Source organism: Choloepus didactylus, chromosome 5, assembly GCF_015220235.1.
Source record: "Choloepus didactylus isolate mChoDid1 chromosome 5, mChoDid1.pri, whole genome shotgun sequence".
Taxonomy (NCBI): Eukaryota; Metazoa; Chordata; class Mammalia; order Pilosa; family Megalonychidae; genus Choloepus; species Choloepus didactylus.
In genome coordinates, this window is record NC_051311.1 from 47,009,078 (window position 1) to 47,022,446 (window position 13,369).

Here is a 13,369-nt window from a genome sequence, read left to right on the forward strand (position 1 = left end):
GCATTACATGCAGATTATTGATCACCTTAGAAATCAAGGCAGTTGCTATACTTTTGCAGACAAGGAAAATCTGTCTCCTCCCTGCCAGTCCCCACTAGACTGTTGGCCTCATGATGATATGAATTTTGACCCCGAGCAACTAGAATAGTGCTGACATATAGTGGGTGCTCAATAAATACTTGTGAGAGAAAATGAATATTCTCTGATAAATCTATGACATGGAGGATACGGGAGTCCTCAGCATGAGCTGTTTCACTCGATCCAGATTGGAGTGGGTAGGGAGTGAGTGAAGGTGAAGAAATGGAGCAGATGCGTGTTAGCAGCTCTTTCAAGAACTTTGGCTGTGAAAGAAAGGAGAGAAATACATGGAAGAAAGGTCAAGTGGCAAATTCCAGCTCCTACCTTGGAATGCAGAAATTGTTGCCACCCCTTCCTCCAACACAGTCTTCACCTTCAATAATTAGGTTCAACCTCTACTACCACTAGTAGTATAAAGTGTGTGTGTGTGTGTGTGTGTGTGTGTGTGTGTATACATGTGTCCCTATGTAATATGTGTATTGAAAAGCACTGAGAGGAAATCTTGATGTTAATAGTGTAAGAAATAGGATGATGACTTTGGTTTTCTTCTTTTTGCTTATCTGTATTTTTAAAGTTTTCTGAAACGAGTATATATTAGTTCCGGAGGTTTTTTTGCTTTGTTTTAAAGCTAAAGAGAGAAACACACACACACACTGCTCAGAATTCAAAGCTTCCTGTCTATATTGGACTTTGTCGTCTGGGTGGGTCCATGGCTCATTGGCAGGATAATCGTGAATGACACAGTCAGTGAACAGCCTTCAAGTAGACTCCACCCTCACTATCACCTTGTCCCCTATCAGCTTCTGACTGTGAAAAAACCTTAACCAAACAATGACCTGAACATACAGGCAAGGATCACACACCCATTCTTAAACACAAAGAACAACAGCTAGGTCTGAAACCCCTAAGTTAAAAGGACTCATTTAATCAGCGAGGATCTGTTCAATCTACATAAGCAAAAAGAGTCTGAGGACTGACATATTTTAGTTGTGTACAGTGTTACAATAAAAATCACAGAAAAATAATTTCATGCAGATTGAGGGAGGCATCATAGCACAGGGAAAAGAATACTAGGTTTGGAATTAGCGGACCCACATTTTGAACTCAGTTTAGCCACTTACTAGCTGTGTGACTGTTAAAAGCTGAGAGACAGATTTTCCTTGTCTGCAGAAGTATAGCAACTGCCTTGATTTCTAAGGCAATCAATAATCTGCATGTAATGCCCCTGTATAGCCACAGCTCCACAGCTTTCATTGTCAAGAAAATGCCTCCACTGTCCTGTCTCTGGACTTGGTCTGGCTGCTTTAAGGAGATGGCAGACAGGGAACGGTGGCAACCTGGAGCTACACCTACCTTTGTATAAGAAACACATCATTTACAGATTCTGCTGCAAGAACTGAGTAAATTTTCCAGAAAATTAGATTTTGCAGCAAAAAGAGATCATAGTCCAAGCAAGCATTGCAAGAGGAACCCAGTAAGGTTGCAGGACAACCCCAAGGCTGAAAAAGGCACAAGTTTGGGAAACGGAGGAGAGGGTTATATTCAGGAACCTAAGAGGTGGGCTGTCAGTTGTCACCTGGTAGTAGTCAGATTGGTAGTAACAGAGCTCCAGCAACCATTCTTTTGTTCAGAGGCAGGACTTTAGTACCTGAGGAAGATACTTTCTATGTCTAAGGCAGGATCTCTCTTAGAGAGGCTGGGCATAAGGGTGGGGATTAAGAGGTCCAAGCAATGGAGGCAAGAAGGCTCCAGAGGCATAAAATGACATCTGCTATTCCTCCTCTCTGAGCTCATAAATGCCAGCCAGGCAGTTCTTGGTGATGGTGGCAAGCTTTCAAATCCAGGTTCTCACTGGTTTTCTCTGAAGGAAGAAGTATAAAATTGGCAGGTAGGTTCTCTGAGGCTGGGGCACACACAGCTGCCGGTTCTCTGTCAGTAGCTCTGGGCTTTGTGAGTGCTGAGTATTTGCTTGACCACTGATGATCCCTTCTGGTTCAGTACTCTGGGATTTATGAACTCTGGTTTTTATTGCTTACCTGGCCTCTGGCTCATTGTTGCCCAGACCCAGGGCCCTGATTCCTTGGTTCTGGCATCCTGCCTGGTCTGCTGCTGTCTTTGACCTGAATGTGATGATGGTAGTCTGAGACTCAGGGTGTACTTTGTGACTTGACTAGGAAGCAGCAAGGAGCATGACATTCTTCCAGGCCCTCTGAGCCAAGCTCATCCCATCTCTGACAGAGATGTAGGAGCCCATTAGCCCAGAATGCCTGGCATGGCCTTTCTAATCAGAATGTTTGGATGAGACCCCCAAATCTGAAGTGGTTCTTTTCCAGGCTTTCCCACAGACTTGCTCCTGGGAGAAAAGTCAGGGCAAACCCATTCCCTTGATAATTTACAAAATAGACTCTATTCGATACCCTACAGAAACATTTGACTGGGCTCTTTTCTGAGCTGAACTGGGGCTAAGGGATCCTGTGAAATGTGGATTCAGTGATGCTGACCTACCCATGAAGTTTGGCTGGAGGCTTTGGTTTATGCATGGAGGTGTCTCTCTGGGGATTGTACCAAGGAGAGAGTTCATCACCATTATACATGCTGCCAAGTTTCCTTATCTAACCTATACATTGGTGTGAGTTCCCCTTCAATTCCTGATATTTTGAAAAGGTTTCAAACTTCATCTACAAGCTAAACTCTCACAAGCAATGATCTTGCTAGTCTAAAGGGTTTATCTTCCTCAGTGTACAACAGATCAGGCATTGGTCAGTTGAGGCCATTTTGTCCTCACCAGTCCACACTGGAACCAGAGAGCTTCTGCTATGGAATTGGGGATGTGATGTTACTAGCTGCCTGGAGATGTCGTTCCTTCCTCAGCAATCCAGCTCTGTCCAGGGAACCACCTTTCCCCAGAACAATGGCCAGGAACCTCTTTTATTGATTACTCTGGGATGGAAGTAGGGGTGTAGTGGAGAAGAGAACCACGCAGTCCACTAGGACAGATACTGTGGCCATTTCCTTCTCCATGGAAACAAACCTTACTGTTTGTTATCTTGTCCCCTGTGTACTGAAGAAATTAATCCCATTTAAAAGAATACAGACCTCCATCCATCCTCAGCCTCAGAGCCTTCTGATTTGCCACCCAGACACCATTCCATGCCAGGTTCCCCATAGCCAATTTACCACATCTTTTTACCAAGGTTCTTCAGCATCAGCCCTCCTGCTCCGATACTTAAGTAAATAGGGCCTCCTGTGAACTACTAAGGGTTGTCCCAAAGTTGAGTGAACTAGGAGAAGCCTGAACAACTGCTTAGGGAGCCCCAAGATACAGAGAATCTGATAAGATACATAGATACTGATAAGTAGGATCTGAAACACTCTCACATCAGTACAACATTACTATAGCATCAAAGACCTACAGCAGGGGCTGCAAGTCACTCTGAGAAAAGATAATTGCTTTTCCATTTCAAAAATTTAGAAAGGTAGAAAGCCTTGTCCCTTTATTTACCTTATGATCCCCTTTTAATAAAAGAAAGATGAGAATGAAAAAAAAAAATGTGTATCAATTAAATTTTCCTGAACCTAGTAACTATTCAAAAACAAACAAATAAAGCTGTTTCCTACAGCATCTAAAATGGATTTTCCAGCTGGAAAATCTAACTCCTTCTCTTACCAGCTGGGTAACCTTGGGGAAAAGAGAGTTAATTGACCTCTAAACCCTAGATTTCCCAACTGTGATGCAAAGATAATGTCTTTGTTATAAGAATAGACTGAAAACGCTTTGTTAAGTGTAAAATAATATTTGCACATTATTTATTGTTATTTTATTCTCTATCTCCCCCGTTCACTGCTTCTCAGCAGATGATTTTACCTCCTACTTCTCAGAGAAAATAGAAACCATCAGACGGGATCTCCCTCATCTTCCCTACATGAAACATGCAACCTACCGACATCTGCCCCATTTTTCCTTCTGCGAGAGTAGTAGACCTACCTCTGTCAGCCTAATCCCTCTCCCTGAGCTTTGCTCCCCATCCTCGATGGCGGCCTTAGGAACTTACACTCAGAATTGATTAATCTTCTCTTTTGTACTTTCCACCTCCTCCTTCAATAGGATCCTTTCATGAGCCTTTAAATGTGATCTAGTGTCTCCCATTAAAACAAAGAAATACTTTATTAGCTATTGTTTTTGGGGGATGAGGATGAAGCTTTGGTGTGCTCTGTCAGATCTGCAGATAAAAAGCAGATACATACCTACCACAGTTCTTGGGGAAGCCTGCTTCAAAATGGGATGTTAGGTAACTTGCTTGGCCATATAAATTGGAACTATTAACAGGATCAAACCCCTGCAGAATTAGAGAACCCCTCCACCCCACCCCACCCCTGCTCCATATGCATTTAGAGTCTAGGGGTTCTTAAACTTTTTTGGATCCCAACCTCTGGCTTTCTGGAAAGCCCATGGTGTCTCTCTAGAATAATGTTAAATGAGTGAAATAAAATACATAGGATTACAAAGGAAACACATTATGTAAAAAGACAGTTATTATTTAAAAAAAAGAAAAAAAAGCTAGAGTTCTAACACTTCCTGATTTCAAAACTTACTACAAAGTTTACCTAATCAAAATAGTGTACTACTGGTATAAGGATAAATAGACCAATGGAAGAAAATTGAGTTTCAGAAATAAACCCACATATCTATGGCAAATTGATTTTTGACAAGAGTGCAAAGTCCACCCAATGGGGCAAGAATAGTCTCTTCAACAAATGATGCTGAAAAACTGGATATCCACATGCAAAAGAATGAAATTGGACCCCTACCTAACACCACACATAAAAATTAACTCAAAATGGATCAACCTCAAAATAAGAGCTAAACCCATAAAACACAGGAAAAAAAAAAACAGGAAAAACTTCACAGCCTTGGATTAGGCAATGAATTCTTGATCATGACACCAAAAGCACAAGCAACATAAAGAAAAACAGATAAATCAGACTTCTTCAAAATTAAAAAACTTTTGTACATCAAAGGACATTATCAAGAAAGTGAAATGACAACCTACAGAATAAGAAAATATTTGGAAATCATATATATGATAAAGATTTAATATCCAGAATATATAAAGAATTCCTATAACTAAAGAAGAAAAAGACAATCCAATTTAAAAATTTGCATTTTTCCAGAGAAGGTACACAAATGGTCAATAAACACGTAAAAAGATGCTAACATCATTAGCCATTAGGGAATGCAAATCAATACCACAGAGAGAAACCATTCCACAGCCACAAGGGTGGCTATTATTTTTTTTTTAAATGGGAAGTAGCAACTGTTGGGGAGGATGTGGAGAAATTGGAATCCTGGTCCATTGCTGGTAGGAATGTAAAATGGTGTGGTCACTGTAGAAAACAGTTTGGTGATTTCTCAAAAAGTTAAACAGAAAATAACCATATGGCTCTGCAATTCCACCCCTTGATATATACTCCAAAGAACTTAAAGCTGGGACTCAAAAAAAGACACTTCTATACTAACGTTCATTTCTGCCTTATTCACAATAACCCAAAGGTGGAAACAACCCAAGTGTCTGTCAATGGATGAATGGATAAAACAATATGTAATATATACATACAATGGAATATTATGCAACCTTAAAAAGGAATGGAGTTCTGATACATGCTACAATATGGATGAACCTTGAAGACATCATGTTGAGTAAAATAAGCCAGACACAAAAGGACACATATCATATGATTACACTCACAAAAACACCTAGAATAAGGAAATTCATAGAGACAGAAAGTAGAATATAGGTTACCAGGGGCTGGGGTGGAGGAGGGAGAATGGAAAGGTACTGCTTATTGGGTATGCAGTTTCTTTTTGGAGTGATAAAAAAGTTTTGGTAATGGTTCATGGTGATGGTAGCACAAAGCTGCAAACGTAATTTATATCAATGAATTGTACAGATGAAAGTAGTTAAATGGGAAATTTTGTGTTGTGCATATGTTACCAAAATAAAAGGAAAAAAGAAAAGAAAAGCAGAAGCCAGTCTGCAGACTGGCCTAGACAATGCTAATCCTAGACAATGTTTTCACATATCAGTAGTATTTTTTCATAAAGCTTAATTTATTCAAATAAAAAATACGGTTATCAAATTGTGATATAGCGATATATCTGCTTCTTTATAAATGCATTAAATAAAATCTAGAGTAGGTTCAATATTACCATAATTTCAAAGTAGTAATGAACATAAAGGATGTTGTGAAAAGTATACAACATTGCTTTGTAATATAAACATCTGTGATTTTTATTAGTGATAAAGACCCAGTGCTTCTAATGTTACTGTGGTTTGCTGCCTACATCCCTAAGAGAAGAAAATGCCGGATTTCAGTTACCAGTTAATGAATATAAAGATACAATTTTTCCTATCCAAGGTCCTAGACTCTCAATTCTATCCATGGACACTGGGATAAGAACCTGTGTTTTAGGCAGAACTGTCTCTGAACTTGTTTTGTTCCTCTGTCCAAGAGTTATCCACAGGAGACTATGAGCAGCAACCAGCCAACAACAGAGAGGATGGGAGTCATAATTTCACCTTGAGAATGTGTCCCAAAAGGAACCAGTTAGGAAGTACCAGTGCCACACCGGGGCATTCTGCCAAAGTCCTATATTCTTAGACTTTGGAAATGGATTGGTTAATATTGTGATTTCCTTGAAGGTTAAACTGTAACCTCTGAGTAGGGCTGGAGATTTGTAGAATATATGCTTTATGGAAAACTTGATAAAAGGCAGGAAAAGAATGTGTGTGTGTGTGTGTGTAATTTTTAAATAAAACAGGTATATTATATTTCTTAAATTATAGCCTTTTTAAATAACTTCACAATATAGCATGAATAATTTATTATCAACATATGCTATTATAAAATATTATTAATGGCTGCTTAGTATTCTAGTAGAGACATGTACCATATTTATTTAATTAGTCCCCAGTTTTGAATACCTAGGTTGTGTATAATCTTTATGTAAATAGTGCTCTGACTAGTGCTGCAGATGAAATCTTTGTCCACATTCTCACGTATATCCTTAGAATATTTCTATAAATGGAATAGCTGTGTCCCAATTTAGCAATAGCAACAACAATGACAATAATGCACATTTTAAAGATATTTTGATCAGCACTGTCAAAATGTCCTCCAGAAAGGTTGTTCCAGTTCATACTAGAACTGGAATCCTTGGCTTTGGCTCAGAAGATGGCAAAGAGACTGGGAGAATGCCCCTAAACAGTGAGAAATAAGAGGATCCCTGTGCAAGAAGCCCTGCTCCCTACAGGGAGCAGGAAGGAAACTGGCCAGGCTGTGGCTATGATTTTCTACTCTTCTTTGGTGCTGGGAATACCTTCAAGAGTAAATGTGGGATGAGACTGAGTCTGCATGACCAGGAGACCTAGAATCCCTTGTGTTGATTTAAATTAAATCACTTGGATAAATCCAGCCTGATTCAATGGTGTTAAGGGGAATAAGGGAAGGGGTTTGTATCCATGGTTGGGGCAGAATAAGGGATGGTGGGAATCAGAGACCACCCCAAGGGGAAAGCAGTTTCAGCTGGAAAGGCATAAGGAGAACCGGCTACTTGGTTAAATACCTCCCTGCCTCAGTGCTTTCTCTTCTCAAACAATAGGGACTAGAGGGCATTGCTGGACCTATGGAGGCTGGTTTTGGTTTTGTTGCACAAGCTCTATTTTCTTTCCTTTGCAGCCAGACAATACATCCCATGAGGGCAGAGACCATTTGATACTTCTTTGGGATAACCAATAATAGTATAGATGCTAAAAGCACTTTGTATTTGTCCCCACTGTTGAAATGAGGTATCAATCAGATCCCACGGTAAATTATACCAGATTATTAAAATCTAAGCAGATCTATAATTGATTATTCTCTCTTCTCCCCCATGGTTTTACAGATGAAGATTTGGTTTATTTTTGGTCATGCACATATACCAAAGATGGGTTTTCTCTTCATAATCTCATCTTCCAGATCTGCAATTAGATTATTAGTGTCTTCTGCACTCACATCTCTCAATCTGGTATTCCATAGAATGTAGTGGTTATCACACTAAGGCTTAGTGCCCCATTCATAAAAGTTAAAAAGTTTTCACCCAGAGGACTTGGTCTCCTGTCTGTTACAAACTCACACCAGGGAGCCTTGGCCCACTGCCCAGCCCCAGCCAGGGTCATAAAAGCAGCTGCAGAGCAAACAGCCTCTGGATTAGCATTTGCTTGTTCAGAGTGGCAACCTGTCCTGCTCTCTTCCTTCGGTGGTTTTGAGTGCTATTCAGACAAAAGGGTCTTCTTGCCGTTTCCCATGTGACTTTTCTAGACTCCACTTCTTGCCTGCTCTAACTATGGTGCTCATTTGACCCTTGCAACTTAGATTTCTGTCTCTCTCAATCTTTTGCCCAAAGGGAAGGTGAGGGTCCCTATTAGTCAGAGGGCAATTTTCTCCTCTCTCTACCGCCTTGTGACATCCATGCTTTACTTTGTTAGAGGAGTAGATCAGAGCTCAGAAAAGTTAAATTGAATTTAAAACTATGTCTTCTAGCAGAGGTCCTGGATTTTTAATTTCACCATAGCTGAAATTGTTGTCCTCACTATATGCGTGACACCCCCCCCCCCCCCCGCCTCCAGCGGGCCTGGAGTAGATTATTTGCACCATCCCACCCCCATTCTAGAATCTCCAGCGATTTACAGAGCACGGAGAAGTATAAAGCATGATCCATCCACTTGCAAAGACTTCACAATTTGTTTTCGTGGACAAAATAGCGCACATGAAACGCAGAGCTGCAAAAGCTGTATCCAATCACACTCTTGTTTGTATCCCTGATGCAACCTCCAGGAAGTAAACAAGTGTTTGCAGAATGTGGTGGCCAGGCCCCTCATCTAGGCTTTATGCTCATCCCCACCCCACTTTCTCTCAGGGTATCCCCAACCCCGACCCTCAGAATCGATTAACCAGAGCATAAGAATGGGCCCTGGGTTTTTTACCCGGCTCCTATGACCCCAGTCAGGCAGTCTCCACCAGCAGCAGCCCCGGGGAGAGCCAAGCAGGGAATCCGTGAGAAGCCCTGGGCGTGGGGCTGGGGAAGAGCAGACGGAGGGAAGCAGCGGCAGAGGCCGCTGCAGACGGCCCGGCACCCGGGAGAGAGCGCCACAAGGTGCTAGGGGAGCGCCGCGGCAGGGATCCTGGGGGCAGGGGCGGGGAGGTGCCGGGCTCAGCCAATCCCCGGGCCGCCCCCTCCCCGCGCCGCCGAGAGCTGAGCTGGGGCGGAGGAGCCAGGCGGCGGCGGCGGCGCCGGCGACTGATGCTGCCGCGGGGAGGGATGGAGAAGGGAGGGGGGAGTGGATCCGAGCGGAGACAGCCGCGGCGCTGCAGAGCGGCTGGGGCGGCGGCGTGGCTCCCGGTGCTCCCCCCGGCGCCCGCCCCGAGTCTGTGAGGGCCCCGGCCCCGGAGGCCGCCCGGAGTCATGGGCTGCATCGGCTCCCGGACTGTGGGTGGGTACCGCGGCGGGGTGGAGACCGGGAGGAGGCAGGGCTCGCTCCCCCGGGTCCAGTCCTCCGGCCCCCCTCCCCCATCCCCCTCCTCACCCCTCTGGGTACCGCTCCTCCACCCGCCTGGTCCAGCCGCACGCCTTCACTTTCCCTCCATCCCCTCGCGTTCGCTCCGTTCCTCTCTCCTCCCCGCTTTCCTCTCGTGCCTCCGAGACTTCCGTCCCTCTCGGCTCTTTTCGTTCTCTCCGTCTCCCTCCTGCTTGTATCCGTCGCCCTCCCCCAGGCGCGGTCCCTCTCCAGCATCTCTCCATCAGCCTCCTCTCTCCTCCGTCGCTCTCCGGTACTCACCCATCCTCTTAGCCCTCCACCGCCAGGCCATCCGCCTTTACTATGCCTTCCCTTGCGCCTTCTTACCCCCTTCTCTGTTTCTGGGGAAGACCCCTTCTAAGACCCCCAGCTTCCGTTTCAGCCCGAGACCCTTTCTCACCTTCCATCCTCCCCCTTTCCTCCATCTGGCTCCGGTGTTTTGCCCCCATCTCTTTCCCTCTCCTTTGCCTTTTTCAGTCGCTCTGCCTCCCCCGATTTGCTTTGTTCACGTGCATTTTCCCTTTGGGGTGGGGGCGGGATGAGTCTGGTTCCTCAAGGAGAGGAATGGGGTCCACGTCCGGAGGGAAAGGGGCTGGGGTGGGGTGAGGTGGAGGGGGAGCCGGTGGACTGGGGGCGAGGCGGTGTGTGTGGGGAGGTGGTGCAGAGGTTTGGTGGGGTCAGGAGCCCGAGAGGGTGGGGCCCTGCTCTGGGAAGAACCCGGGACTAGACTGCACCTGTCAGCGGGGGCTGGCAGGGTGGGACCGACTCTTTATTTACCTTTGACTGGGGGAGGGAAGAAAGGCGCCTCCTTATTTGTCTTCTCTTCTCCTCTCCATCTTCTCCTCCCCTCAGCCTTTGCCTCACTACCCTCTCCTTAACCCCCACCGCGTGCACCCACCCTACTCTCACAGCTCAACAAATTAGTCCAACTCTGTCTCAACCTCCCAATTTTTCTCCTTACAGCTCCCAATTTCTCCCGCCTACACACCCCAGTGACCTCAGGCTGAGAGAATAATTCGTATTATTATTACAAACAAACTCACCCTCCGGAAGCCTGATTTCTCTGAGACCTGATTTATTTCCATGGATACCCCCCTCCTCCTCTGCTTTCACCTCTTCTCCCTGCCCCCGAAGGCTCTGACTCAGCTCTCCCTCCTCTACAAAGGCCACCTCCCTTCCTTCCCCTCTCCCACTCTTCCTTCCCCCATCTCCCTTCTCAGGGTTTGTTCTCTGCCCCACTCCTGCTCCCTGTGCCCAGATGTCCGTCTTTACTCTTCTCCCCCAGCTGCAGTCTCTGGTTTGACCTATGGGCCCACTTCACTTTAGCCGCAAGGGACAGTGGGCCCACTTTGAAGAGATCCTACCTCTCACAGTCCCCTTCCTTTTATACTAGCTATGTCATGAAAGTGCCTCCACATTCTCAAGACCCCACTCAATACACCCCTTCTCAAGAATGAACCAGTAATCCAAAGCTCAGAATCGTAAACTTTCATGTATAAAAAGGATCTATAAGGTCAGATGGTTTGGACAGCCATCTGATGCTCAAATCCCTCTACAACTTAAGTGGTTCTTCCCCAACACTTCCAGCAGCCACCACCCTGCCCTCACACCAGGGAGTTCTCTTCAGAAAGAGCTTTAGCTTCAGCTTAACAGTTCCCAGTCTCCTTGACCCTCTGGTTTCCCTGCTGGCACGCGACACCTTCAACCCCCTCCCGTTGTCTTCTGCCTTCTTTTTGGTTGGAATCCCTATTCTTTTATTTCTTATTTTAAAAAGTCCCCTTTTGTCCTCTTCTCTGTATCCCCACCTCTTTGATCAAGCACTTGTCTCCCAGCAATCAGGTGAAATGTCCCATCTTATTCTGTGAGTCTTGCTTACTTTTCTGTGCACTCACCGCTTCTGAGTGGCTGAGCACTCTTTGCTACTTGACTCCTGCCTCTGTCCCCACCAAATTTCCTTCCTGTCAGACAAATTCATCAACTCTTACAGACGGTCCACTAGGGAAGATATATTCCTCCTACCCCCAAAATAGTAAAGCCCACACGCTAGAAAAACTTATCTCTAGAGAAAGTCTGCCCTTATTTGTCAAAATACAATAGATGAAAATCACAACTCCCATATAGATACTCTTAAAGATTCCTCAGGACAGACTGGAGAATTGTTTTCCTGTTAAAACCCAATCACTGACCCCTCCCCTTAAACAATAACAAAAAGGCCATATAATACTTTCTCTGAGTGTGCTATGCTTAAACTAAAACTGAGTATTTGGGCTTAGCATTGTTATTTCCCTACCAAAAATTTGGGGACAGTAGGGATGGAGAGGGAAATCTGTAATCAGAAGAAGGAATAGCAGCTGGAGGGAAGGGGTGGGGTATGGAGAGGCTGGGAAAGAAGTATTAGAGATAGGGGCTAGTTCCAGTATTGTAACCTCAGCATTCTGTATAAAAAGACCAAGTAGGGGCCTGCTGGGTGAAGGGAGGTGAAGTTGGAGCAACTAATCTTCTGGCCACCATCAGGGAATGAGGTGATTGCAGTGGACTGGAAGGGCCTGAAGGATGTTGACCAAATCAACATGGACAGCACCAGCTCACTGCACGGAAGCAGCCTCCATCGGCCATCCACTGAGGTGAGGCCCTTGCTGCAGCTACCCCCTCTCCAAACTACCTTGATGGAGACAAGATGATCAAAGCCTCCCAGTCCCTAGATGCCTGATCCTTGGATTACCTTTCTAAATTCCAAAACAACATCCAAACACTTCTTCAGACAGATCTTCATAGACTATTTCTCCCCACTTCACTCAGAATACATGCCAAATGTTCCACACTGAGATCCTAATTGTCTATGTTAATCTCAGGAAAGCCCTACTTTATATACTTTGGAAGTCCCTCTAAGGTAGGTAGGGTTAATTGGATTTCTGGAAGTGCCTAGGATACTCATTCCCTTGTCTTCTCTCCTCACAGCAAACTCGAACAGATTTCTCCTGGGATGGCATCAATGTGAGTGCAGTTTCCCCCTGACCTCCCCAGTCCATCCTGACTCCTCTTCCTTGTATTCTCCCTTAGACCTTCCATAGAATGCAGTGCTCCCCCTCCAACAGGCATGTGATCTCTCAGATTCTCTACCTATCCCCAGTTTTCAGTGGTTGTTGGGGTATATATCACCGTTGGACTGTTGGGTATAATAGCTTGCCTTATCACCTGCCCTAGCTCATATCCCAACTCCTGGAAAACATGAACTTTCCTCCGTATATAAAGCACCCCATACCCTCTTATTCCTCTGCCCCTCCCCCCACATTCCCTACCCCAGCTCTCCATGGAGGACACCACTTCCATTCTTCCGAAGCTTAAGCGAAACTCTAACGCCTATGGCATTGGAGCCCTGGCCAAGTCATCATTCTCAGGTGAGACTCCCAACTTGGGGATGCACCTAGACAGGAGAATACTGAAAGGCTCTTGATCTCCCTGCTCCTTCAGGCCTGAAGAAGACCCTCATCCCTATACCTCTAACCTGTTTGCCCTTCCCTTCACACCTTCTCCCAGCCCCAGGCTGCCCTTCATATATGGAGCCCTAGGGAATACCTGCCCCTGATGGAGGGATGGAGTCCCATGAGGCTTGGGTGGGGATCATGGGGAGGAATTGGTATGGGTATTGTGTGATATTCTGGAGGATATGGGGGAAC

At 45.1% G+C, this 13,369-nt stretch overlaps 1 protein-coding gene across 8 annotated transcripts in view; it reads left to right on the forward strand.

Moving 5' to 3' along the window:
* Positions 1-13,369, forward strand: part of FAM131B (family with sequence similarity 131 member B) — a 43,001-nt gene that overhangs the window by 11,542 nt on the left and 18,090 nt on the right. For 3 of the 8 annotated variants that reach the window (XR_005216937.1, XR_005216936.1, XM_037835955.1), the window contains exons 1-4: positions 9,390-9,608; positions 12,207-12,316; positions 12,651-12,686; positions 12,997-13,090. Coding sequence is in view for 6 of the 8 variants with exons in the window: in XM_037835955.1 (XP_037691883.1) it covers positions 9,581-9,608; positions 12,207-12,316; positions 12,651-12,686; positions 12,997-13,090 (268 nt within the window). In the remaining 2 variants the exon portion in view is untranslated. Of the gene's footprint in view, positions 1-9,389; positions 9,609-12,139; positions 12,317-12,650; positions 12,687-12,996; positions 13,091-13,369 lie in introns of those variants that run through there. The other 5 variants (XM_037835958.1, XM_037835957.1, XM_037835959.1 and 2 more) reach the window with 4 other exon arrangements.